We start from the raw sequence: 27,678 nt of genomic DNA, 5'->3' as shown, positions 1-27,678 counted from the left end.
TTCCCAAAGGAGATTTTATTTGGGTCGCCAGCATAGCCTGGTGACCATTTATGTTGTGTAATAGGCCTAGCATAGGCCCAACTAACAATTTAATACATCTAATATACCTTATATAGCTTATTTAGTTTGTTAACAGCCACTGTTTTGTCATAACTCCTCTATGCATTTTTGCATTTAGAATAGCTCTAAAACTGGGGGGCGAACACGTGGGGGGGGGGGTGCCAGTGCGTGGATATCTCAATCGCAAAATTAAACAATATCGGGTGCCTACAATGGACTAGGCTGGGTGAACTCAGCCTGATCTGCCGGCGATTTCTTTTTCGATTTCTTAAAAGATTGAGCTTGGTCTGGCAAAAGCCAGACTAACCATGGACCTCATAGTTGCAAAATGCAAGGGAACATGAATCAGCCTATTATTTGCACGAACAATAACGGTAGCTCTTCAACTTGGCCCATTAAAATGTGTATGAACAGTCTAGCAACGCATTTCATAAAGGCCCTTTTGGACATGTCAGTTATTTGCACCACTGGGTAAAACTGCATTTTGTTTTAGACTACTGGTGTTTAATTTGTGCATTGACAATAAAGCTGAATATCATATGAACTAGATCAGTGTTTCTCAAACTTTTTCAGACCAAGGACCACAGCATCACAGACCACCTAGCTAAAAAAAAAAAAGTAGACGTACTTCAACAGTAAATTACACAATAGGCCTACTCACTGATTGTCTTTGCACCTTGCTTATTGTGTCAGAGAATGTATATGATTTAAACTGGCATGCCTTACATAGGCAGTGTTGCAGAAATGTTTGGATTTACATACAACTTGGTTCAATATTGCAAACAACTCATCTATATTATATTTTACAACGTCTGTTCACGGACCACTTGGGCTAGCTTGCGGACCACCAGTGGTCCCCGGACCACACTTTGAGAAACACTGAACTAGATGACTAAACTTATGCATATGTAAGAAACATTCACAAAAATCCATGACATGACCTCTCTTCTTGATAGCTGTTGAAAACTGCATGGAACTGACAGGGATTGTTTTGTTTAATAATAAATAAATAAATACATTATGCTGCTACCTTCTGCTTTTCCCAAATACAATGTAGCCTACAGGTGTAAATGACCTTTCATCAATCCAGTTGCAATGGATGAACTGATGAACTGCCCTACTTGTGATTGTTTAGAGATTTTAAAGGTTTTATAACAATGTTACAACTTTTTTGGCCCAGAAACAAATCTATTCACCTTTGCAGCGCCAGTAGGCTACTTTCTGTGCAGCCGCACACACACACATAGGCATGCCAAACAAGCATACACAAAAGTTTCAAGAGTGGGGGATGGAGTAAAAGATGGAGACAAATTGATTAGTGTGATTTATTTTCGCGGAACGGATGTACAGGACTGAGCGGCGGTCATATTTTGTACCGCTATGCGGTACATCTAGTTTATATTACAGTAAACCATATCACTTTCTTAACAGAATACTACTGTCTACACTGCACTACATGTCCTACACTGTTTGCACCACCTGCATATAGCCTACTTTGTATTTCACATAGCACCTTTCTGCTTTTTTGCACTTCTGGTTAGACGCAAAATGCATTTTGTCGTCTCTGTACTTGTACTCTGCACACTGACAGTAAAGTTGAATCTTATTTAATCTAAAATGATCTAATCTAATGAAACAATAAAGTTCAATCTTATCTAATCTAAAATTCTCTAATCTAATGAAACATGTCACTTCTGACCATCTTTCCCATTTGTAATCAATGCTATGATGCTAGCTTGTTAACGCTTGTTAACGGTTGTTAGGGATTGGTTCAAAGGAACTCCAATGATTTTAACTTCAAATAAGTGTCCATCCACCAGAAAAAATGTTTGCCAATGAAGCCAGGCCAGACTCTTTGGCAAAGAGGAGCATAGCGTGACAAAACATAGTCAAGAGTATTGTTCATGAGGCTAGTGATAATTAGGACAATTAGCATAACAGATTTTTTTGCATTTTTATTTTTTCCATAGCCTTAACTTTTGATGTATTGCCCAAGGGAGATTTCTGACATGCACACATGTGAACAATATTAATTTATTAACATGATATAATGAAGCCCGCCCGAAGAAAGTGCCCAAAACCACCATTTTGGCAGCCATTTTGTTTATGTTAATTAGATGGTCAAAAACTCAGAATTCTGCTTGGGAACAGGGCTGGTTGGATTCAGCACATGTTACTTATGATAAAAAGTCCTGTTCCCAACTCTACAGCCATATATAAGGACTTTTTTAATGGAAATAGCAATTGTCACAGCCCTAATCAATAACACACAAGACAACATAGAATCAAGAAAACACATAATATACAAAACAATATTGAATCAATGACCACATACAGTGGTAAGAAAACGCTAAAGTTGACTAAAAAGAGGACTAAAAAAATCTTCTTTTGGAAATCGATCTTAAAAAAAAATGAGGAAAAATCCAACCTTTAAGAACAACAGTTTTCTTTGTGAATGAATAATGTATCGTAAATAAATAAATGTTCTTCTTTAAATACAGGAGGCAGATTTCCCCATAGAGACGGGCAGATTTTTATTTTTAAAGGCCAGTTATTTCATGGATCCAGGATACTTTGCATCCTGAAAGTTCCCTTGGCCTTTGGAATTAAAATAGCCCCACATCACATACCCTTCACCATACCTATAGATTGGCATGGTGTTATTTCAGTTAGCCTATTAGCTGGTTTGATTTGCATTGAACTTTTTCTTGCCACTATATAATACACAAATCAAACAGTGACTCGTAATAAACAAAACAACCTGCAATCAATGTCCATACATTATCAACATACAAAATGCACAGAACAATGTCCATACATTATCAACATACAAAATGCACAGAACAATGTCCATACATTATCAACATACAAAATGCACAGAACAATGCACAAAACAACACACAAAACATCACCGATGTACAATGCACAAAACAAACACTTAAAACTCATAACAAACAACAGCACAATACATAAAACAAACAATTATAACTCATAAACAACAACAGCACATGCAGTGATTTGTGAGCAGCTGTTATTACCTTAAAGTGTAACTCTAGAGTACAAATACCACTGACACTAGTACACCACTGACACTATTACACCACTGACACTATTTTATACCACTGACACTATTACACCACTGACACTATTTCATACCACTGACACTGCTCAAAATATAATGACGCTTCTGTGGTAGTGTGGTGAGGTTCTCTACAGACAAACAGTATTGTAAACTTTGAAAGTGTACAGTGAGGTTTTAACAAGGCCTGTATCTGGACAAAGCAAATGTTGCTCTCAATGAAAAGTAATAGACTGCCGTAAATAGACCCTAGGTTGTTTAGTTGTTTGTACTCTGGAGTTACACTTTAACAAAAACAATCAGTGAATAAACACAACAGTAGACGGCACGCGTGATCATGTCTGTCAGGCGTTGATATGAGACTAGGGTGTGTGTGTGTGTGTGTGTGTGTGGGGGGGGTGATATGAGACTAGGGTGTGTGTGTGTGTGGGGGGGGGGGGGTGTATTATATGAGACTAGGGTGTGTGTGTGTGTGTGTGTGTGTGGGGGGGGTGTATTATATGAGACTAGGGTGTGTGTGTGTGTGTGGGGGGGGGGGTGTATTATATGAGACTAGGGTGTGTGTGTGTGTGTGTGTGTGTGGGGGGGGGGGTGTATTATATGAGACTAGGGTGTGTGGGGGGGGGGGGGGGTGTATTATATGAGACTATGGTGTGTGTGTGTGTGTGTGGGGGGTGTATTATATGAGACTATGGTGTGTGTGTGTGTGTGTGTGTGGGGGGGGGGGGTGATATGAGACTATGGTGTGTGTGTGTGTGTGGGGGGGGGGTGTATTATATGAGACTAGGGTGTGTGTGTGTGTGGGGGGGGGTGTATTATATGAGACTATGGTGTGTGTGTGTGTGTGTGGGGGGTGTATTATATGAGACTATGGTGTGTGTGTGTGTGTGTGTGTGTGTGTGTGGGGGGGGGTGATATGAGACTAGGGTGTGTGTGTGTGTGTGTGGGGGGTGTATTATATGAGACTATGGTGTGTGTGTGTGTGTGTGTGTGTGTGGGGGGGGTGGTGATATTAGACTAGGGTGTGTGTGTGTGTGTGGGGGGGGTGTATTATATGAGACTATGGTGTGTGTGTGTGTTTGATAATGTGAGATTGTGGTGTGCGTGTGTGTGCGTGGGGGGTGATATGAGGCTATGGTGTGTGTGTGTGTTAATGTGGATATGAGACTATGGTGTGGGGTGTGTCTTCATATGAAACTATGGTGTGTGTGTGTGTGTGTATGTATGTGTATGAGTATGGGGGGTTGGGGGATGATTTGAGACTATGGTGTGTGTGTGTTAATGTTCATGTTAATGTGTGTGTGTGTGTGTGTGTGTGTGGGGTGATATGAGACTATGGTGTGTGTGTGTTAATGTTCATGTTAATGTGTGTGTGTGTGTGGGGGGTGATATGAGGCTATGGTGTGTGTGTGTTAATGTTCATGTTAATGTGTGTGTGTGTGTGTGTGTGTGGGGTGATATGAGGTTATGGTGTGTGTGTGTTAATGTTCATGTTAATGTGTGTGTGTGTGTGTGGGGTGATATGAGGCTATGGTGTGTGTGTGTTAATGTTCATGTTAATGTGTGTGTGTGTGTGTGGGGTGATATGAGGCTATGGTGTGTGTGTGTTAATGTTCATGTTAATGTGTGTGTGTGTGTGGGGTGATATGAGGCTATGGTGTGTGTGTGTTAATGTTGATATGAGACTATGGTGTGGGGTGTGTCTTCATATGAAACTATGGTGTGTGTGTGTATGTGAGAGTATGGGGGGTTGGGGGTTGATTTGAGACTGTGGGCCAGATGTACTAACGCTTTTGCGCCCACTTCAGGCGTATTTGTTTCGCAATGTGCGTGTAAAATCATTGCGAGGTATTTACAAACAGGCCGCAATGATGTAAAAGCGCAAACTGCCTGTCGGGAGCTGAAAGTGGCAGATTGCGATTGTCATGTCATGCATATGCATTCATGGGAGGATCCAGGGGAAAGTGGGAGTTTAGCGTAAAAAGATGGGAGGGGAAGAGTAAAGAGCGCCTAATTATGTATTCCGCGGTATGTACAAAGACTGCTCCTGAAAGCGCACGTCTATTCTGCGCCTAAATACTTGCGCCTTGTAAAAGCAGGTGTTAATCCAAATTGAAGTTCAATGCTTCAATAAGAGAACCTTTCAAAGACAACAGAATCGCTATTTAGAGCACCAGTTTTGCAAGTCTTTGTAGGCTACTATCAAAAGCAACATTAACTTTCGTTGGCCTTTCGAATGTCTTACTTTCACGTCATTCACTTAAACTTTCTTACTTGCTAGATTTGATCTTCCATAGCCTACGTTCACAAGTAGTTTGAGTAGAACTACTGATCTTCATTATCTCCCTGCTGTTGACATCTTATCATCTATGGTATTATTTCATGATCGCTAAACGTTTGATTCTTTTTAATGTTGTCATCAGTTAACTTCATTCAACTGCGCTTGTAGGCTCTGCCATTCAGTTGTGGATGTTCGTAAATTGCGTTTATGGGCGGAGAGAGGCAGAGAAAGGCGCAGTTTACACCAAGGATTGAACGATTGATAAATACAACGGAAACTTGGGTCTGTCAGCGTTCGCAATCTGCGGTTTGTCCATGGCGCTGATAACGTTACGTTCGCAAATGTACGTACATCTGGCCCTGTGTGTGTTAATGTTCATGTTAATGTGTGTGTGTGGGGAGGGGGGGGTCGGTTGAGGCTGCTTGTAATTTTTCCAACTCGGACAATTCCAATGCAGGTGGGGGTGCAGTTCTTTGATGAACCCGACGACAGTATACGGCAAGTATGACGGCACCGCAGAGCAGAACCAGAACCACGACCACTCCCGCTATGACACCAGTTCTGCTTCCCTCTGCAGCTAGGAAACCATGGCAACAGAGGTAAGTGTTAATGTCTCTGGGCCCATATTCACAACCCTAATGGTACATTCACATACTTCCGTGCGTTGCTGGTGGGTTTTCCCGACGTTCAGTGGTGTATGCGTTGAAGCGAGACTGACCGGTCAACAATCAGTCACCATTGTCATCTGGCAGTGGCGGGTAATGTTAAGTTGCTAACACTGTTATCTGGTAGTGGAGGGTAGCTAGCTATTTTGCTAACGCTATTATCTGAGAGTATGTAAAGTGCTTTGAGTGCTCGGAAGAGTGGAAAACTTGCTAACGCTATTATCTGAGAGTGTGTAAAGTGCTTTGAGTGCTCGGAGGAGTGGAAAAGCGCTATATAAATGCAGTCTATTTACCATTAGTACACTAACAGAACACCTATAAGTTCAGTTTGAGTACACCTAAACATGACTGCTTTTACACCTTAGAAATACTTAACGTATACTACTTCTATAGGCTCAACACAGCATGAAACTTTGATCGAAGTATCATCAGTGTCTCTACACATGAACTCGACCATTGAGAACACAGGACAGGACGATCACAGGACGCTTGTTTACATATCATGGCTTGGACAGCTGTCCGCACCTCATTTGTTACATGCTTCAAATGTAAAGCACTTTGAGCTGCATTCTGTGTATGAAAGGTGCTATACAAATAAAGCTTATTATTATTATTATTATTACTATCTCACCACAGGGGTCCCCCAGGGCTCAGTGCTGGGCCCCCTTCTCTTTGCTATCTACACCACCTCCTTGGGACAGATTATCCGTTCGCATGGCTTCTCATACCACTGCTATGCAGACGACACACAGCTCTATCTGTCCTTTCCACCTGAAGACCCCCTGGTCTCGGCACGGATCTCGGACTGCCTCTCAGACATTTTTACATGAATGACGGCACATCATCTCCAGCTAAACCTCTCAAAAACTGGTCCTCCCAGCTAAACCTACGATAAATCATGACATCAACAGCAAAATTGACTCCCTGTCTGTTGCACCCACCAGGGCTGCAAGAAATTTAGGACTCATTCTCGACAACCAACTAACCTTCTCCGATCATGTCGCCCGGTCGTGCCATTTCATACCTTACAACATACGGAAAATCACGACGTACTTGACTTAAGATGCTACCAAACTCCTGGTACAGGCAATAGTCATCTCCCGACTTGACTACTGTAACGCCCTCCTGACAGGTCTTCCAGCCTGCACAGTGAAACCCCTTCAAATGATCCAGAAAGCGGTGGCGTGCCTGGTCTTCAACAAACCCGAAAGGGCACATGTTACCCCGCTGCTCATCCAGCTACACTGGCTACCTATGACTGCCCGCATCAAATTCAAGTCTCTAACGCTTGCCTACAAAGTAGCCTCCGGTTCTGCTCCCACCTACTTGAATGCTCATACAGGCATATGCTACGGTAATGTGTTTCTTTTTAATAAACTGCCTGTACAGTTTCTCAAGTTCTCAATGCTTTGGTTTACATGTAGAGACCCTCATTATGCTACCGTGTAAGTGTGGTGCTATTTTAAGCCTTGTTAGTGGTATAGAAATAACGATTACTTTTTACTGTACGTCTGCCCCGAAGGCTAGCGTTAAACGCTAATTAGCGGTTTGCAATAAAACTGGTCACGTTCGACTAGCATGAAAACAAACAGCGAAAGGTCAAACTCAGTACAAATGTGTTATTAACCCCTAGGTTCATTTTGCCCCGGAATTGTCCTTTAAAGGGAATGACAGATGTCATTCTCATTGGTTTAAATGATGTTACGCCCAAAACACACCCATGACTGATTAAGAAACATAAGGCCCACCTTCTTGCGCCGGACGTTTCATAACTAAACTCCGAAATTTGTTTAAACTATTCGCTAGTGACCATGCGCTCTGTCATAATAGGGCCCATAAACTGAAAGTGGGCCAATTTAGTCCAAAGAAGTACTAAAATAGTACAAGTATACCACCAGCACATTTATATAATAAACAGGGAGGGATATAAGGCTATACGTCCTATTACATCCGCAGAGAAGTTAAACCCAGTTGACAAATCACTCCTAGACCCCCCCCCCCCCAAACTGCAACCACACAGTAGTTGTGTGGTTGCAGTTTGGGGCTTGTTAGTCTCCCACTCACTGTAGTGTGTGTGTGTGAGAGAGAGAGATTTTGTGGGTGTGTTAGGGCTGTCAAAATTGCTCAAAAATGACGTTCGAATATTCCCTCTAAAAAAACACATATATTCGAACTATTCGAACATCTGGTTCCGCATTTTGTCAATGACGCACATTACGTCAATAGCAGGACAAATTAATACAAAGAGAAATATTTATTTAAAGGAACCGTATGTAAAAAATGTATTTCAATTATTCATAAACTGGCCCTGATATATCACTAGACATCAGGGCTTTGAACCGGTTCAAGGAACGAAAACGAAAACCGGGAACTTTTTGTATTTTACAGGGAACAGAAACGAAACCGGAAACGTTATTATTTTTTATGTTCTGGAACAGGAACACTTATTTAAAATAATGGTAACCGGTTAATACCGTTTTTATTTCGTTCCTCAAAGTTTTCGTTGCCTAATTAACTAAAAAAAAAAAAAAAAGTCATTATTTTCCTGCGCACGTTACCATGACGGCTGAGGTTCACTTCCTGTGTGACATCACATCAGACATTCGCTGACTGAATGGAGAGAGAGCGATGGATTACAAAGTCTCCACTCCACATCTTAAATAAGAGGTGAATTACGATCCATCGTTAATTAAAACGCTCATTCCAAACACAATATCAATAGCTATATTTGTCGACTCCACGTTAATAATGGACTAGCGAACATTAGGCCCAGGCGGGCCTGCAGGTGTACGTCCGTAGCCTACGCACTGTGCGTACCATCAAGCTACTCAACAACAGAACATTTCCCTTGTGTGTGTGTATTCACACCAAATTGGCCTACCATACCTTCCCAAATATGCACAGTATCCCTTTAGCTGAATGCCATTGGGCTATTTACCATCTATTAAGTAAAGTTAGTGAACACGTTATCAAAATTAACGTGCACGCATTTTGTTTGAGCAGGAGAGAGAATACGCACGCAGACACGCAATAGGCTACTTGTTGTTTTCTTTTACTCGGCTATCTATATATGGTTATCAGCACACAGTGTTGAGCTAATTCACTAACTCAATACTCATCATGGATATCACAAGTTTAAACAACGAAAACAGAAAGGATGGAGGCAGCAAAGCTAGGAGTTATTCCAGATGGGCAAGGTAGGATATTGGTGTGCTTGTCAGAACGTTAGACTGCGCTGAAGCCAGACGAGTGATGGGTGTGTGTACCATAGCATTAATTCCTGCAGGCGCCCCTGATTAGGCCTACTGGATGGCCTTTCCCCCGACGACAGTTGCAATTTGTTGTTGCCCGAGTGACATAACCATGTGTCTTAATAATGTCGTTACGTTTGTGTGGAAATTTTCTCTTTTAACAATAAACTACACATTTGAAATAATTGTAGGCCTATTTAATTATTATTATTATTAATAATATAATTATTATTATGTAATAATGGTTGTAATATTATTACATTTGGTTTAAGCTGGATGAGAAAGATGTGACATAATTCTATAGCATTAAACAGCTGACAGGAACGAAATTAACCGTTCCGGGAACAGTATTTTTTTGTTCTAACCGGTTCGGGAACGTCAATTTATTGGTGGAACTCCTAACCGGAAACGTTATAATTCCGTTTCTGTTCGGAACGAACCGATTGGGAAAAAAAATCGGTTCAAAGCCCTGCTAGACATTAACCCTTTAGCCGCCAGGGTTTAAAAAATATAAATTGGATTTTTACATCAAAATTTCAAAAGGCCATGGCTTGCAAGTGGTCAGAGATAAAGTCCTACTGTAAATGTGAAAATCATTGAGTATGACCAGAGGTTTATGAAGGGGGTAAGTTTACTCATCTAATTTGCATATTATGACGTCACTGGATGGCAACCACCGTGAATTATGCACATTTCAGTAAATACTAGATGTTGAACATATTTGAGCAGTTTTACTTTCTTTTTTTGTCATTTCACCGACATAACAAATGAACAGGAAAACAGTCACATGTAAACCAACAATAGTAAACTATTACTATAATCACAAACCCTATGCTACTATACAATAAAGTAGCCTGGTCAAATCAGTTCCATATCGCGGGTGACTTTGAAGTTCTTCAGAGCCCTATTTTTACAACCCCTGCTGTTTATACCACGTCCATTACGGACACTATCATCACTATTGTCAGTGGCACCTCCAGCTATGTTGGGCAGAGGGTCGAAATAAGCATGGTATGCTTAGTGGACACTGTCGAAAAAGACGCACCTCCATTCACAGACACTCTGTGACCATCATGTTCTCCAAAAGGCAGATATTCTCCTTCAGAATCAGAATAACAGATCCAAGACTTCATCACACGTGAATTTTTTTTTCAACATTTGGTGTATTTCTGCTTCAATTTGTGCAAAACTATGGCCCGCATCGCTTCCGCGTTATGGAGGAAATGCATGTCTTCTTCGTGTGTTTCTCGCGTGTTTTTAAGCGAGCTTCCTGAAAACTTTGTAAAAAAAGTTTGAGCTTGAATCAAAGCTCTGGGTGTCTGCCAACTAGTGATCAAGAGTACAAATGAGATTTTACACTGTACTCGCGTCTATCGTCTGTTTTATTCAGTAATGACGCTTGTCGCAATATTGCGACATGGGCGGTTAGAGGGTTAAGAAATCATGTTCATTTCAAATACTTATATCACTGACAACAGTAGTCCGGCCAGGCTATTGTCATTTAAAAAGCGAAGTTGCAGCCCTCAACTGATGTTGATGTTGTGTTTTGTCATGTCATGTTGTGTTTTGGCCTGATGCGCCACCCTCTACCTATCTACTAATCACAAAGTCAGTAGTGTTTCGGCATCCGGGTTGGCGACCTCGAGTCAGGGGGGAGGGGATACACCGCTCTACAGTAATTTGAAAGTGATTGCAGTACCAGTGTTGGCCACAATCTTACATATGGTTCCTTTAAGTTTAAACATATTTGACAACATCGGTATTACCTACACAAAAAAAAGTAAATCAACTAATGGCTAAGACCGCAGACCTCACTCTCGCTCGCTCACTCGCACGCACTCTTTCTCCCTCTTGCCCGCATCCTCACGCTCTCTGCGCATACCGGTTAAAAACGGCAATGTGCAGGAGAGAGAATGCACGTACGCAGCTATTCCAAAGTGAAAGAATGGCCAATTCACTAACTCAAGACTTCAATGGCATCATATATACAACGTTTTTTTACACAACAATAACAGAAAGGATGGAGGCAGCACAGGGAGGAGTAATTTCAGAGGCGAGAAAAGGTAAATTGAAGTACCTTAAGCATTAGAGGAGCTGATTATCATACCGAAAGAGCACACTCGCTGTTTACACAACGGTAGGCCTAAACTAAAGGTAAATGTTACAAAGGTGCAAAAATAATATAGGCTATTGTTAGCCATGAAATTACTATGACTCGTTCATTCAGGGGGATTTACAAACGTATTCAACCCCCCCCCCCCCCCCCCCCCACCGGCTGTTTTTTTCCGGATATCGCACCCTGCATGTCCTTACAAACAGACGAAATTAATTTCTGCGTAATGGCCTCTTGTCGTGTTGGCGGGCGGTGCAAAATAAGTGTCAAGACGTGGCTGTTTAGCTGAAGTTCCACACATTATGCCATGCTCACTCTGCTCATTTGGGTTGCTAGTGGTCGTATGGTAACTGTATCTCACATAGCTTGCTCATCTGGGTTGCTAGTGGTCGAATGGTATGGGAACTGTATCTCACATAGCTTGCTCATTTGGGTTGCTAGTGGTCGAATGGTATGCTCATCTGGGTTGCTAGTGGTCGAATGGTATGCTAACTGTATCTCACATAGCTTTCCACACATTATGCTATGCTCATTTGGGTTGCTAGTGGTTGAATGGTATGCTCATTTGGGTTGCTAGTGGTCGAATGGTATGCTAACTGTATCTCACATAGCTTTCCACACATTATGCTATGCTCATTTGGGTTGCTAGTGGTCGAATGGTATGCTAACTGTATCTCACATAGCTTGCTCATTTGGGTTGCTAGTGGTCGAATGGTATGGGAACTTTATCTCACATAGCTTGCATACTACTTTATCTCCACTCATTATGCCATGCTCATTTGGGTGCTCATTTGGGTTGCTAGTGGTGGAATGGTATGCTAACTGTATCTCACATAGCTGGAGCTCCACTCATTATGCTCATCTGGGTTGCTAGTGGTCGAATGGTATGCTAACTGTATCTCACATAGCTTGCTCATTTGGGTTGCTAGCGGTCAAATGCTATGCTAACTGTATCTCACATAGCTTGCTCATTTGGGTTGCTAGCGGTCGAATGCTATGCTAACTGTATCTCACATAGCTTGCATACTACTTTATCTCGCGGCTCCACAATTTTACCTTCTACCAATCAAAATCCAAAGTACTTCCAGACATGGCTTTTTAGATTTTTGGGGGTTAAAATCACTTTCTCTGCTGCGGTCGAGTTGGGCTCTGCACTTTCTTCCATCTTCCATGTAAGTCAACTTTTTTGACTTTCAGCAGTGGCGCTGTGCGACTCCTGTGACCTGTCCCCTCAGGCAGCGCGTCCATTCGCAAAGCAGACAGCCGCGCCTTTGCTACCGGGCGTGTTTTTCCACATTCGAATATTAATCTTCACCTTCGAAATTCTGTTTTTTAAAACTATTCGAATATATATTCGAATTTTTAATATTCGTTGACAGCCCTAGTGTGCATGGGTGTGTGTGTGTGTTTCAGGAAAATGTCTCACCTGCACTGTTGCTTTGTCGTTCGTTGTCTCCTGAAACCAAAGGGAGTCATTTTAACACCATTGCATGTGACTCTTTATGGTGTGAGTGACTATGTGTGTGTGTGTGAGTGTGTGAATAAGTATGAGTATGTATGTATACTCTTTTGATCCCGTGAGGGAAATTTGGCCTCTGCATTTATCCCAATCCGTGAATTAGTGAACACACAGTGAGGTGAAGCACACACTAATCCCGGCGCAGTGAGCTGCCTGCTACAACAGCGGCGCTCGGGGAGCAGTGAGGGGTTAGGTGCCTTGTATAAGGGCACTTCAGCCGTGCCTACTGGTCGGGGTTCAAACTGGCAACCCTCCGGTTACAAGTTCGAAGCGCTAACCAGTAGGCCATGGCTGCCCACGGCTGTGTGTGTGTGTTCAAATGTAAAGTCAGTTAACTTCTGCTGCAGTTGGAATTTGGATATTGTCATGATACTACTTGTCAATTCAAATAAAGAATTAAAATGTGTGTGTGTGTGTGTCTGTCTGTCGGTGTGTGTGTGTCTGTGTGTGTTTGTCGGTGTGTGTGTGTCTGTGTGTGTGTGGGAGAATGTGTGTGTGTGTGTGTGAGAGAATGTGTGTGTGTGTGTGTGGGAGAATGTGTGTGTTTGTCGGTGTGTGTGTGTCTGTGTGTGTGTGGGAGAATGTGTGTGTGTGTGTGTGGGAGAATGTGTGTGTGTGTGTGTGAGAGAATGTGTGTGTGTGTGTGTGAGAGAATGTGTGTGTGTGTGTGTGAGAGAATGTGTGTGTGTGTCTGTGTGTGTAATATACTGTATGTATTGCAGTAAGATGCCTCACCTGTTCCAGGGGCCAACGTGGTCTTTCCTGTAAACCAAACAGAGAGTCACTACACACATGTATTTATGGTGTGTGTGTGTGTGTGTGTGTGTCTATGTGAGAGAGTGTGTGTGTGTGTGTGTGTGTGTATTGCAGTAAGATGCCTCACCTGTTCCAGGTGCCGTTGTCTTTCCTGTAAACCAAACAGATAGTCACTACACACATGTTTTTATGGTGTGTGTGTTTGTGTGTGTGGTCTGTGTGTGTGTGTGTGTGTGTATATGAAATATTTTGTCCACCTTCCACTGTGGCTGGTGGATTCCAAAATCTACACAACTTTTTCACCAGCCACTAGAGATACGGTATAAAATGTGATATCATGATTATAGTAACCTAGATGATCACGGTGTGTGTGTGTGTGTGTAATATACGTAAGGGATAACGGCCGCCGAGGTGTCCTGTTATACGGAATTAATGGACGAGTGCGAGGGGCAAAAACTCCCCGACGCGCAGCGGAGGGGAGTTGCCTCCGCCCAAATCCATTAATTCCGTATAACTGGACACACCTCGAAGGCCGTTATCCCGCTTATCACCCGGTTGCCACTGTAAACACTGTAAACACGCGGTTCTGTTTAAAAAGAAGCTCACTAGTTCAGCTTGTTGTACAACTTTAGCATGGACAGTTAGCTTGTTTACAGTTGATTCCATTGTTGGGAAGCCTGCAACCAAAAGATTCTAGAGCGCTGCAACCGTCGTCCTACTATGGTTGTTATAGTTACCATTCATAAGCATTGATATGGAACGGTATCCTGTTATTCAGAATTAAAGGCCACCCGCCAGCCAATCAGAAAAGAGTATTTCTTCTCTCCGGGTGATAATGTGTGTATAAAATGTGATATCATGATTATAGTAACCAAAATGATCACGGTTATCGCCATTATTGTGATACATTATTGTGATATATATACTGATAATATATACTTATCCAACCTGATCTAACTATACTGTGTAGCCTACATCATCTGACTTTATTTGATTTACAGATATCTAGGCTATATGTAACATTTATTTTCTATTTGGCCTGTTATGAAATCATGCATTGACCAATTTAAGCACAGTTCAGTTTTAAGAAACTTAAATACATGCACGCTTAGTATTTTGTGAAAATAAATCATTAAGGCTACATTGACAAACTCTTAACCATGATATATTTTCTGATTTTAATATTTACAGATGTCTGGGCGATGTAAGCACAGCTCCGTTGTAATATTTACAGATTTCTGGGCGATGTAAGCACAGCTCCGTTTAAAGCCCAAAGAGACCATGTTGAAATTTGCTACAATTTATTTCAAAACCGGATCACTCTGGAACGGCTAATTATACAGGGGAATGCATTACACCTTTGTGTTCGGTAAGGTCTGCTGTTTATTCTGATATATGGTTTGATATGTGTTGCGTGAAGAAGAGTTTGTAAGATATTCCACCGAGACGAATGGATGTGGAGATGGGTGCAGAGAATAATTCAATTTTAATTTGCTATTTTTCTCGTGAACCATTTATCACAGCAAATAGCAGCTAACTAGCGCCGTTTAAAAGCAGAGAAAAGGCTCTTTCATGTGATACGTGTGATGAGTACTTCTTGAGTAGTTCAATAGAGAAGAATGGGTGAATTTGGACGCACTTTGTGTGCCTATTGTTGTGTCAAAAAGTGAAGTGCTGCGTTGTGCTACCCATTGCTGTGGCTCACTGGTAGTTATTATAGGTCACTTCAAATCAGCGCCATTTACACTTATAGGCTACTGATAACCTTACATGATCCCTAAGAGACACTTTCTTATTTTTAACCGTCAGGGCCTATAACAATTCCACCGTATCTGACTGTATATTTGTGGTATGCTAACTAAGTTGACCAAATTCACCCGCATTTGGCTGGTAGCGGGTGCTAATTTCCATCCCTGGTGTGTGTGTGTGTGTCGTTGTGTGTGTGTGTGAATGTGTGTGTGTGCGTGCGCATGTGTGTTTGTGAATCTGAGTGTGTGTGTGTGAAAGAGAGAAGCCCTTTATGGTGTATTGGAACCATCTGTGAGATTGGCTGTTTAGCTTGGCAGCATGTGGGGTGATATTCCAATGTTATCGACAGGAAAAGGATGTCATGATGTCATTAGAAACATTATCAACAGGAAAAGGATGTCATGATGTCATTAGAAACATTTTCAACAGGAAAAGGATGTCATGATGTCATTCGAAACATTATCAACAGGGAAAGGATGTCATTACATACATTGTCAATGGGAAAAGGATGTCACTATGTCATGATGTCATTAGAAACATTATCAACAGGAAAAAGATGTCATGATGTCATTAGAAACATTATCAATGGGAAAAGGATGGCATTATGTCATGATGTCATTAGAAACATTGTCAATGGGAAAAAGATGTCACTATTTTATGATGTCATTAGAAACATTGTCAATGGGAAAAGGATGTCACTATGTCATGATGTAATTAAAAACATTATCAACAGTAAAAAGGATGTCATGATGTCATTAGAAACATTATCAACAGGAAAATGATGGCTTCCATTTATTCATCTTACATGCTAATAATGATACACCATTTGCATTCACGCACACACACACACACACACACTTCCAACACTCATTTCCTCTATTAGTTTAGTTTGCTAATGTTGGTATTAATCGATCTTAATAAATGCTAATGTTGGTATTAATCGATCTAAATAAATGCTAATGTTGGTATAAATGCTAATGTTGGTATTAATCGATCTTAATAAATGCCAATGTTGGTATTAATCGATCTTAATAAATGGTTTAATTTGAACCTGTTGTATTAATCGATCTTAATAAATGGTTTAATTTGAACCTGTTGTTGTCTCCCTTTATGTTGCGATCTGTTCACGAGTTGGCCGTAACAAAACTTTGTCAATGGTAAAAGGATGTCATGATGTCATTAGAAACATTGTCAATGGTAAAAGGATGGCATTATGTCTAAGAAACATTCTCAATGGTAAAATGATGGCATTATGTCTAATGCCCTCCTTACACTGAAAGACTTTGCAAAGATTTGGAAAAGATTTTTGAAAGACTAGTCTTAGACCCTCTCACATCTAAAGACAAGTGATAAGAGTTGTTGAGTCACAGAGTATGATTTTGCAACAACTAGGGATTATGCAGGGTCACTATTTACAAGACTGCTACTAGATTCCTTTAAATTATGTCCATTGTGCATATCAACAGGAACTCATATGATAGCCTACTCATATCAAAGTAATTTTTTCGTGTTTCTGCAACATTGTTTCATGTGTGACATCCCTAACAGATATAGTGTCACGTGGAATAGCCGACTAATAATTTATAAGAAATGAAATAACAAATAATCATATAGACTACAGCTGTCACCTACTTTGCCCCTTCCTGTTTGGTGTTGGAGAGAGGTCACAATTGTTTTTTATATTGTTCACGTCACTATTTGCATGAGCCACAACTAAAAAGACTTGCGATAATATGAAACACGTTTGATATTGTCGTAAACGCAATACTAGAAAAAGACTGACTCCAACTGACTTAAAATCACTAAGATTGGCACTATACACTAAATGATCTAGTTGACGGGTGCGCACCGCGATTCCAGTACAACATCCATGATTTTTGTCCGACTTTGGAAATTTTGTCGCTGACTGTGAAAACAGACCAAAATCGTACAATATAAGGCCGCCATAAGAAACATCGTCAATAGTAAATGGATAGCATTATGTCTAAGAAACATTGTGAATGGTAAAACGATGGCATTATGTCATTATTTGTATTAAAATAGAGAAATAAAAAAGCCATAAACAACAAATATGTTTTGACTGTAACATGCGTCTGAAGTTATATTAATATTCATCATTTTAATCATTATTATCATGTTTATAAATATCATGTTTACAAAGAAGTGTAATGTGGTGTGTGTGTGTGAGAGTATGAGACAGTGAATAGAAACAACCATTATAGACACACACACACACACACATATATACACCAACTACACACCAACTACACACCAATACCAAGCCCTTTTAAATAACAATAACAGCACCAACAAATTGCTCATAATGTTCAGAATTACATATGATAAATTAAAACATGAATTCAATTGTTCAGAATTACATATGATAAATAACAGCATTACCGTAATTGTTCAGAATTACATATGAAATGCCCATATACAGTATATTGCACAGGTTTATGGGCAGGCTATGGAATATAATATATATATAAGTAAACTACAGTAGTAACAGCTAAAATGTGAATCCTAGACAGGAGGTGTAGTTTTGTTCAGCAGTGTTACAGTCTCTGGAGAGAAGCTGAGCCTGCTGGTGTAGTTTTGTTCAGCAGTGCTACAGTCTCTGGGAAGAAGCTGAGCCTGAGTCTGCTGGTGCGGGAGTGCAGGCTCCTGTATCGCCTGCCAGACGGGAGTCGACTGAAAAGACCATGGTGTGGGTGGGTGGCGTCCTTGGCAATGGATTTGGCTTTGTTTGTACAGCATTTATGATATGTGTTGTGGATGGAGGGGGGTTGGAAGCCAATAGTCCTTTGGGAAGATTTCACTACTCTTTGTAGTGCCTTGCGATCAAGCAGCGTTGCAGTTGCCGTACCATACAGAGATGCAGTTAGTGAGTATGCTCTCAATGGTACAACGGTAGAAGTCTGTTAGAATCCTAGGACATAGGTGTCCTATTCTGGGCTGGGTCCTATAGGTGCTTTTTTCTTATGGTGTGTGTGTGTGTGGGGGGGCTATGGTGTTGTCTCTCTGAACTCTTCCATCTCAGTTCCTCTCTCTGCAGTGTTCTGAAGGCCCGAGCGATGCCTGTTTTTAATTATTACGGAACCGCAGAGCAGGAAAAGAACCACAGCGACCATGGCGACCACTCCCGCTATGATACCATATCTGCTTCTCTCAGCTGTTAGGAAACCATGGCAACAGGGGAAAGTGTTAATGTCATTGGGCCCATATTCACAACCCTAAATGCAGCTATACATTCACATGCTTCCATGTGTTAATTATTAAATGTTAATAGTCTTGAATTTCCCCTTGGGGATCAATAAAGTATCTATCTATCTATCTTAACGCTTACTGGGGAGTTTTCCCGACGTTCAAGTGTGTGTATGCGTTGAACATGATCTATTTAGAAATACCGCTCTATCAGACGTGTGTATGTGTTGAGCATGATTTATTTAGAAATACCGCTCTCTGGCGTTAGAAATACTGCTCTATCAGACGTTAGAAATGCCGCTCTATCAGACGTTAGAAATATCGCTCTATCAGACGTGTGTATGTGTTGAACATGATTTATTTAGAAAAACAGCTCTCTCATGTGTGTGTATGTGTTGAACATGATTTATTTAGAAATACAGCTCTCTCAGACCTTCCCCCTCTAACTTTCTTATGATTTAACTTGAGATGAGATTCTTGAAAACAAAGTTCTTAAATTTCTTCTCAATTTTCTTTACAACTTTAACAAAGCCCTTCACCAGTCTCAGTTTAGCCTGCCATCAAGTGTGTGTGTGTGTGTGTGTGTGTGTGTGTGTGTGTGTGTGTGTGTGTGTGTGTGTGTGTGGAAAAAGTACAATACACACAAATAAGACTGTTCAAAATGAACTGGCTATCAAATCTGAATACCAATGCAAATGCTCTAAGAAGTGCCCTTATCCCCCAACACCCCCCCCCCCCCCCCCCCCCCCACACACACACACACTGGAGTTGAACTTTCTAAAAACAGGCTGTTGCTTTGCTGCTTACATGGACCGGTGTTTTTCTGGGAAAATACTAAAATACTCTCATCAGAGGCTGGAAAGAGACCTCTAAGCAAATAGCCAAATACTTTTTCTGTGTCAGCAGTCATAGGCAGTCTGCATGTTTGGAGAAGGCGAACCACCTCTAACATACATAGCCTATATATATATATATACACATTTTTATTACTTATTCATGCCACCTCTAACATACATAGCCTATATATATATATATACACATTTTTATTACTTATTCATGCCACCTCTAACATACATAGCCTATATATATATATATATATATACACATTTGTATTACTTATTCATGCCACCTCTAACATACATAGCCTATATATATATATATATATATACACATTTGTATTACTTATTCATGCCACCTCTAACATACATAGGCTCCATATTCCTGTCACTGCAAGCGCCTCATGCTCATACATCCCTTAGTGCATTCATGTGGATCTTTGATTTAGTATCTTTTATCGTCCATATGAGTCATGTGGACTTGTTATTTTAGCATTCTATGTTGTTGTGTATGTTGTGTGATGTCTTAAGCTACTGGGACCTTGAATTTCCCCTTAGGGATCAATAAAGTATCTATATATCTATTTCTCTCTATCTCTCTCTATATCTCTCTCTCTGGATGCTGTTAACTAGTATTGGTCATTCCAAATAAAATAATCAAATGTGTATATGTGTGTATATCTGTGTGTATGTGCGTGTGTGTGAGTACCTACTTGAATGTATAGTGTAGGTGGTTTCCATGCCAGTGTGTGTGTGTGTGTGTGTGTGTGTGCGTGTGTGTGAGTACCTACTTGAAAGTATAGTGTAGGTGGTGTGTGTGTGTGTGTGTGTGTGTGTGAGTACCTACTTGGATGTATAGTGTAGGTGGTCTCCATGCCAGTGTGTGTGTGTGTGTGTGTGTGTGTGTGTGTGTGTGTGTGTGTGTGTGTGTGAGTACCTACTTGGATGTATAGTGTAGGTGGTCTCCATGCCAGTGTGTGTGTGTGTGTGTGAGTACCAGGCACGTCGTTAGACCTGGGCATTCGGGGCTATAGCGGATTCTCTGGGAATAGCCCCGGATCTATGGGCCGTCAACAACAACAACAACAACAACAACTCTAATGGTGAATGAAATAAATAGCCCCGTAGAAGAGACTTTTGTGTTTTGTGTCCATTGTGTGCATTAACAGCAGCGCAAGAAATCTGACGTGACCTGGGCAGGTTTAGAATCATTTGTTGCAAAATGTTGCAATTTCAATTCTCCTCTACGCTATTGCGCATTGCTGTTTCGTGCTTCTACTAACTAGCCTTAGCGAAATAAGTGTACAGAAGGACAAATGGATATTAGAAGTTTCTTTAGAAAAAAAGGGCAGAGCAGGGAGGACAAGAAGTGGAAACGCACTGTGTCCAATATTATACTTTCAGTGATCATTTGAAATACATAGCGGTAATAAACAAGACTGCAGTTTCAATATATCGTGATAATTACTATTGAATCATGGTCACATGCGCAGTAAATATGGTAAACGACCTCGTTTGAGGGGGCTTCCAAGCAATGCATGCTGGGCTTGATTTTGACAGAATGGAACTTTTTCTTTGGGCAAAAGTTCATGATACACAACACAAATGCATTGCTTTCAAGGCACCCATAGCCCATTAATTGAAGGTGATGACGTCCAAATGTTTATCCCGAGACGAACGCTCACACCTGTGCACTTGACAGAGGTGCACAACGATGTTTATTCTACAGGCTATTTTAATGTCATATTTTGGGTGTTGTATGTGGTGCACTTTGGCAGAAGAGACATTCTCCTTACACGGTCTTTAAACATCAAAATATTCAGAATGCCGTGACGTGAGTCACTACAATTGGCCTTCCTTTTCATTCTCAAAGTAGGTTAAAATTGCATGTTCATCAGCCCGATTTTCAAAATCTCTCGGGGGACAAACCCCCCAACCCCTGGACAAAAAAGAACTCTAACTTCTGGGCTCTATCCCCGAATGTTTTAAATGGCAAGCGACGCCCCTGGTGAGTACCTACTTGGATGTATAGTGTAGGTGGTCTCCATGCCAGTGTGTGTGTGTGTGTGTGTGTGTGTGTGTGTGTGTGTGTGTGTGTGCGTACCTACTTGGATGTATAGTGTAGGTGGTCTCCATGCCAGTGTGTGTGTGTGTGGGTGTGTGTGAGTACCTACTTGGATGTATAGTGTAGGTGGTCTCCATGCCAGCATGAATGTGGTCACTAACATGACAGTGCAGTAACCATGTCCCAGCATGCTTTGCGGTCAATGACACCGTCTGGAAAGTTCCGGGGAAAAGATCAAAGACATCTGCGCGGTGTGTGTGCGCTTCCTGAGAGAGAGAGAGAGAGAGAGTGAGAAAAAGGGAGGAGAGAAATATGGAGAGATGAGAGGAGAGAGATGGAGAGATGATAACAGAAGATGAGAGAGAGCAAAATATAGGGAGATGAGATTATTGACATTTTATTTTTATGTCTCATCTATCTCAGAAGAGTGTTTTTGCCTTAGGTGAAAGTGTGAGCGTGGAAGTATACAGTGTGTGGGTGTGTGTGTGAGAGTGTGTGTGTGTGTGTGTGTGTGTGTGTGTGTGTGTACCTTGTAGGTGAAAGTGTGAGCGTGGAAGTGTACAGTGTGCATGTCCACTTCGTTGCCCAGACCGAGGAGGTACCAGTCTGTCTTATCGCCCTCCTGCATGTCCAAACCCAACAGCGTACCGTACAGTCGTCCATTAATGCCTACACACACACACACACACACACACACACACACACACACACACACACACACACACACACACACACTTAGCGGGTGACATTTGTGGGGTACAGAGCAGATGAAGCACTGGAGGCCAGAATAGGAGCCGCATCCATAAGCAGGAATGGCACACACACACACACACACACACATACACACACACAGAGAGAAAGAGAGAGAGAGACACACGCACACACAGAGACACACACACACAGAGAGACACACGCACACTCACACACAGAGAGAGAGAGACACACACACCAGGGTATCTGCACATTTTCCAAGTGCAAATTTAAAGACTTTTAAGACCTTTTCAAGACATCTAAATGGAAAAATTAAGACTATACCACAGCAAAAAGATACATACGACAACTTAAAATAGTTTTATTTTTTTCTACAAAATTTAACCCCCACCCCATTTTGGATGTCTACAGAAGTTACCAAATATATTTTGGCGAAAGAAAAATAATTATGTGTGAATTACCTTCACAGCTATGAATGCCCAATTTTAGGGTCTGGGCTGCTTGCTTTTGAAGCTGGCTGTGCATATCTGGTTGTGCTTACTGGCTGAGGCTGACTGTTCTTCACCTGTGTCTGTAATAGCTACCTGCCAAAGACATGTGCACTGGACTGGATTCTCTTCAATATTTTTTTCAAAGTTAGACTAAGCTATTTAAAGCTTAGCTTTTTTTTTAAGCTTGAATTTCCCCTGGGGATCAATAAAGTATCTATCTATCTATCTATCTATCTATCTATCTATCTATCTATCTCTTAAATATTTATATAATTTATTATGTGCATCTATTGTCCCATATGCAGCACAGCAAATTAAAGTTAATCCACTACTTTACATTTTGCACACCAGTTGTATCTAAACTAACCAAAGCTTGACTGAAACATTGTAAAACCATTGACTTAAGAGACAGGTCCTCCTCGGATCCTGCTGAAAACTGCTGGTTTCATCTCAAGCACGCACGTATTATGAACGCATGTTTTTTTTTATGTAGCCAGTTGACGACATTCAAAAAAAATATGCGGTTATATTTCACAACTTTTGCGAAGTAGGCCTACTGGGAAAGGCTGGCAAGCAAGCTGCTGACAGATAGGTATTATAACTTAGACAGATATTTTCAGTCTAAGTTATACAGTATGTATGTACAGTAAGTATGTACAGTATTTTCTCCTGATTGCGAAAACGTTTGTTTTCTTTTTCTGTCAGTCCGTGGTTCCTTCATAAATTGCGCAGCAAATTATCAGACGAGTGACAGAAGCACTGCGCATAATTTGACGAGCAGTCTTCGCGTCCATAGTTTGTGAAACCATGCTGGGTCCGAGCAAAGATTCTAGATGCCCAGCGCAACTCCAAAAAGGAGGAGCGTCCGGCTTGAGGCTGCGCCGGACGCCGGACAGGACTTTTAAAATCCATATGTCCGGCCTAAATTCGAACGTATGGCCACCCTATCGCTAACTGGCTTACCAACTCTTTCTCCCGCTCATTCTACCGCTCACGTAGGCTATCTGCGTATGTCTCAGGCCTCGGCTACACCACAAAAACGTCAGGCATATTTGTACATATTATTACCTAGTGGTGTCAACAATAATCGATTCGGCGATGCATCGCAATGCGGGGCATGCACGATTCAGCATCGATGCGGCAACGTGCCATAATCGATTATGTCACTGTTTATTTTCTGGCCTTGAGTGGACAATAAAGTTGTGAAGTTTCAACTACTTCTGGGGGCATTTCCGGAGCAACGTTGTAATGACATGCGCAGCCTGTAGCTACATGCTAAGCGGCAGCACTAGCTAGCATAACAACAACACTAAAGAATCAAGATGATGGAGGGAGATGAGCGCGATAGACGGGTAATTAAAAACGCACCCAAAGCTTGGAAAACGGACATCTGGGCACATTTCGGATTCTACGAAGTTAATGGGAAACTAGACAAGACGTACGCGGTGTGTAAAACCTGCCACACTAAAATCAAGCACGTTGGCAATACAACTAACTTCACGAACCATGTCGATCGTTAGCATCCTGAGTTGGCTTCGTGCAGTATGTGCAGGGTAGGAATTTCACGACGGCCATGGCCATCGTTGCCCCTTGAGGTGGCCGTGATGCCCCTTTGAAAATCAGAGGTTTACGGGCCACTGTGGCCTTGGTGCCCCCTTCTTTCAATATTCTGCTTTGCGTCCGACTAATAATGATTTTTATTTAGCCTATGGCCTGTCAAAATAAGCATTCACAGCGCAAATTAATTTAGTCTTTTACACAGTGGAGAAAGTGACAGCGCACGGCAAGAAAGAAAGTGCATCCAAATTCACCCATTCTTCTCAGTTGAACTACTCGTGAACGAGCCTACTCATCACATAGACATCACAAGTAGCCTATCACATCACATGAAAGAGTTTTTTTCTCAGCTTTTAAACGATGTTAGCCGTTAATTGCTGTGGTGAACGGTTCATGAGAAAAGTAAATAATATAATTCAATTTAATCATAAATTTTACTGAAGGTTCTACGCCCATCTCCCTACCCATTCATATCGGTGGGATACTTCACGAACCCTTGTTTCAACACATAACAATCCAATTTTGAATTTGCAGCAAATTTCAACATGCATGGATGTCTCCAAATTTGGGCTTTAAGTTTTACAATGTGTTTAAATTATTAAAATTATTAAAATGCCATATCCAATACCCTGTACCATTCAATTTTATTTTATTTAATGATATTTATGTCAAAGATACAGGAGAGTGATAATACACACATAGCAGCCAATAAAATCTGTTGTTCAATATCTGACTGCTTGTATTGCCTCATGACCTCAAAATGTGCCTTGTTGTGTGCAGTAGAATTTTGATGCATCGCAATGCATCGTAGAATCGAATTGAATCGTAATCTAATCGAAATGTGAGGGCAGTGCCCGTGCACACCCCTATTATTACCGTTTTCACACCTTTAACCACACCCGTGAAAAACATCTTCACTCTGCAACCACTACACTTCCTTCTGTAGCCTTATATAGTCACTTATACAATTGCTTTTTAAATACACAACCGGATGGATGGAGACATTTCACTCGCTCTCTTGCACTCGCTCACTCGCTGGCGGTCCCATATGCAAATTTAATACCTCCCTTTTGAAAATTCAAGACATCCCCGACCAGGGCCTGAAGTTAACTTTTTTGGCCACCAGCCACTGTGGCAGGTGAATTTTGAAATCCACCTGCCACAGTGTTTTTTTACCAGCCAAAATTATTTTGTGCCCAAAATATAGGTGAACGACTCAGAAAATGCATAAGAATGGTTCTTGAACTTGTACAGAATACACATTACAGTACTCAAGTAAAAGTAAAAAAGTACTTTGTTAATAAATTACTCAAGTAGGCCTAACAAGTTACTTTTTTGTAGGCCTACATTTTTATATTTTTGATGGACCTTTAAAGGGATACAAAAGTATCCTTTATGCCTATATGCCTAATCATATAGTCAAACATATTTGAAAAGCCCATTTCAAATATATTTTATTTAATATACTTTGTCACAGAGGTGGGAGTAAGTCACACATGTGCAAGTCACAAGCAAGTCTCAAATCTTAACCTTCAAGTCTCAAGCAAGTCCAAGTCATTTTTTGTGACAGTCAAGCAAGTCAAGTCAAGTCATAGCTTGGGTCAAGCAAGTCAAGTCATAGCTTGGGTCAAGCAAGTCAAATCAAGTCATAGCCAAATCATTGAAATTCATGATGATTTACCCATGTTTTCATTTTAAAATAAGCTACAATAGGCTAGTTATGAACTGCTGGATTTTATTTGTAACAAACAAGCCACATAGCCTACATCTGAACGGTTTAGAATAAGATGAAATGTATACGAATAAAAATAAATGTATTTCAAGTAGACCTATTATAAAATAGCCTATTATTGTTTCAATATGCCTCAAATATTAGGTAGCCTAAACTACATCAAATCATGAAAATATATTCAATAGGGCTGTAACGATACACCAACCTCACGATTCGGTTTGTATCACAATTTTTGACCCACGGTTCGATACGAATCTCGATTTTTATTTTCTTTTTTTTTTGGGGGGGGGGGGGTGGGCTAGAAATTTTATTAAATAACATATTAATAGCCTCCCTTAGAACACCAGAGGATTTCAATATAATATATCTCTTATTTTTTATCCTGATATACAAATATTTTTCTGAATGACTGATATTTATGACAGCACACTTTATGCAGATTAGCCTATAGCCTAGGCCTACTATTTTTTATTACAAAAATAAAAATTTAATTCAGCTGTCTGGTTGAAGCCTGGAAATATTGTAAACAAAGTAGCATAGTTGGCTAGCTTAGCCTATCGTAGTCTACTGATTGGACTGATCAGTTTCCCCATGTGTGTTTAAGTTTCAAGGTAATACTTGTTCTCCTTGGGACAGGCCCTTTTGGGAAACGTTGGTATTGAGATGATCAGTCAACTTCGATGCAAGAGTTTTAAACAAATATGTGCAGCATGCTAATGATGCTAAGCGGATTTAATAGTAATTTAGCTAGTCGTCTTCTATGCATCCTTGCTTTCACGATTGTGAATGTTTTATTTAAGTCGCGCGTGTTCATTGAGCAAGAGAGGGAGGGAGAGTGAGAGGGAGGGAGCGCGAGAGAGAGCGGGGCAAGGAGAGGGGGTTTACTAATACTGTTTGGTAAAGTTGCACACATAGTCTACAATGAAAGCAAGGAGAGGTATGAAATTATTATTTATTTATTTGTTTTTGGACAACGTAGGCTACCGATAAGTAAAGCAGGAGATGTGGGTTGCTTTTGCGGCGCGTAAGCTGCAAAGCACTGCGTGAAACACTAGAAAGGGTGTGTCGCGATTCTGCCTTTTCACACCGCGACACAGTATCGTGGATATGAATGTCGCGATTTCGGTTTTTGAATCGTATATCGTTACAGCCCTAATATTCAAACAGTTCAAGTTACACTTGTCCTGACCTATTACTTACCTGTCACATCTCCAGGGAACCAATAATGTTGAAAAAGTGAACTAATCAATCAATCAAACGCTGCCGACGACGTCACTGACAAACTTTGACAAGCGCGACAGCGCAATGGGTTTTAGGAGGGTTTAGGACCGTCAATGCTATATCATATTATACATAAGCCTAACATGTGAAATAAACTGCTTTTCTATGCTGATTGCTGGCAGTTAGCTAGGCCTACTTACTCTTGTTAGCCTACTACTAACTAGGCTGTAACGTATGGAACAGGGACGTGTTTAAGAGGGAGGGAGAAAGAGAGGCGCTTACTTTAGGTTACATTGGTACCATTTTCGCTATATATCGATTATCGAGATTAAACTTAGACAAGAAAATGTTTCACTTTGCCATTTCACACATTTTAACCTAATATGGC

The 27,678-nt window shown here is 41.0% G+C and overlaps 1 protein-coding gene across 3 annotated transcripts in view; it reads right to left on the bottom strand.

The window, feature by feature from the left end:
* LOC143122188 (ferroxidase HEPHL1-like) overlaps positions 1–27,678 on the bottom strand; it is a 133,983-nt gene that overhangs the window by 13,006 nt on the left and 93,299 nt on the right. The window contains exons 17-22 of one of the 3 annotated variants that reach the window (XM_076283040.1): positions 22,108–22,247; positions 21,688–21,844; positions 13,852–13,875; positions 13,704–13,730; positions 12,876–12,905; positions 3,886–5,997 (exon numbers count right to left, since the gene is read on the bottom strand). In XM_076283040.1, coding sequence (XP_076139155.1) covers positions 5,801–5,997; positions 12,876–12,905; positions 13,704–13,730; positions 13,852–13,875; positions 21,688–21,844; positions 22,108–22,247 — 575 coding nt within the window. In that variant the 3' untranslated portion in view covers positions 3,886–5,800. Of the gene's footprint in view, positions 1–3,885; positions 5,998–12,875; positions 12,906–13,703; positions 13,731–13,851; positions 13,876–16,252; positions 18,646–21,687; positions 21,845–22,107; positions 22,248–27,678 lie in introns of those variants that run through there. The other 2 variants (XM_076283042.1, XM_076283041.1) reach the window with 2 other exon arrangements.

This window comes from Alosa pseudoharengus, unplaced genomic scaffold (assembly GCF_046254945.1).
Source record: "Alosa pseudoharengus isolate Yale_2024_CS ecotype anadromous, Long Island Sound unplaced genomic scaffold, YU_APseudo_1.1 YU_APseudo_1.1_scf_13, whole genome shotgun sequence".
In the NCBI taxonomy this organism is placed as follows: Eukaryota; Metazoa; Chordata; class Actinopteri; order Clupeiformes; family Clupeidae; genus Alosa; species Alosa pseudoharengus.
The sequence above is the reverse complement of the archived record's forward strand: the minus strand, read 5'-3'. Positions and strand labels throughout refer to the sequence as shown.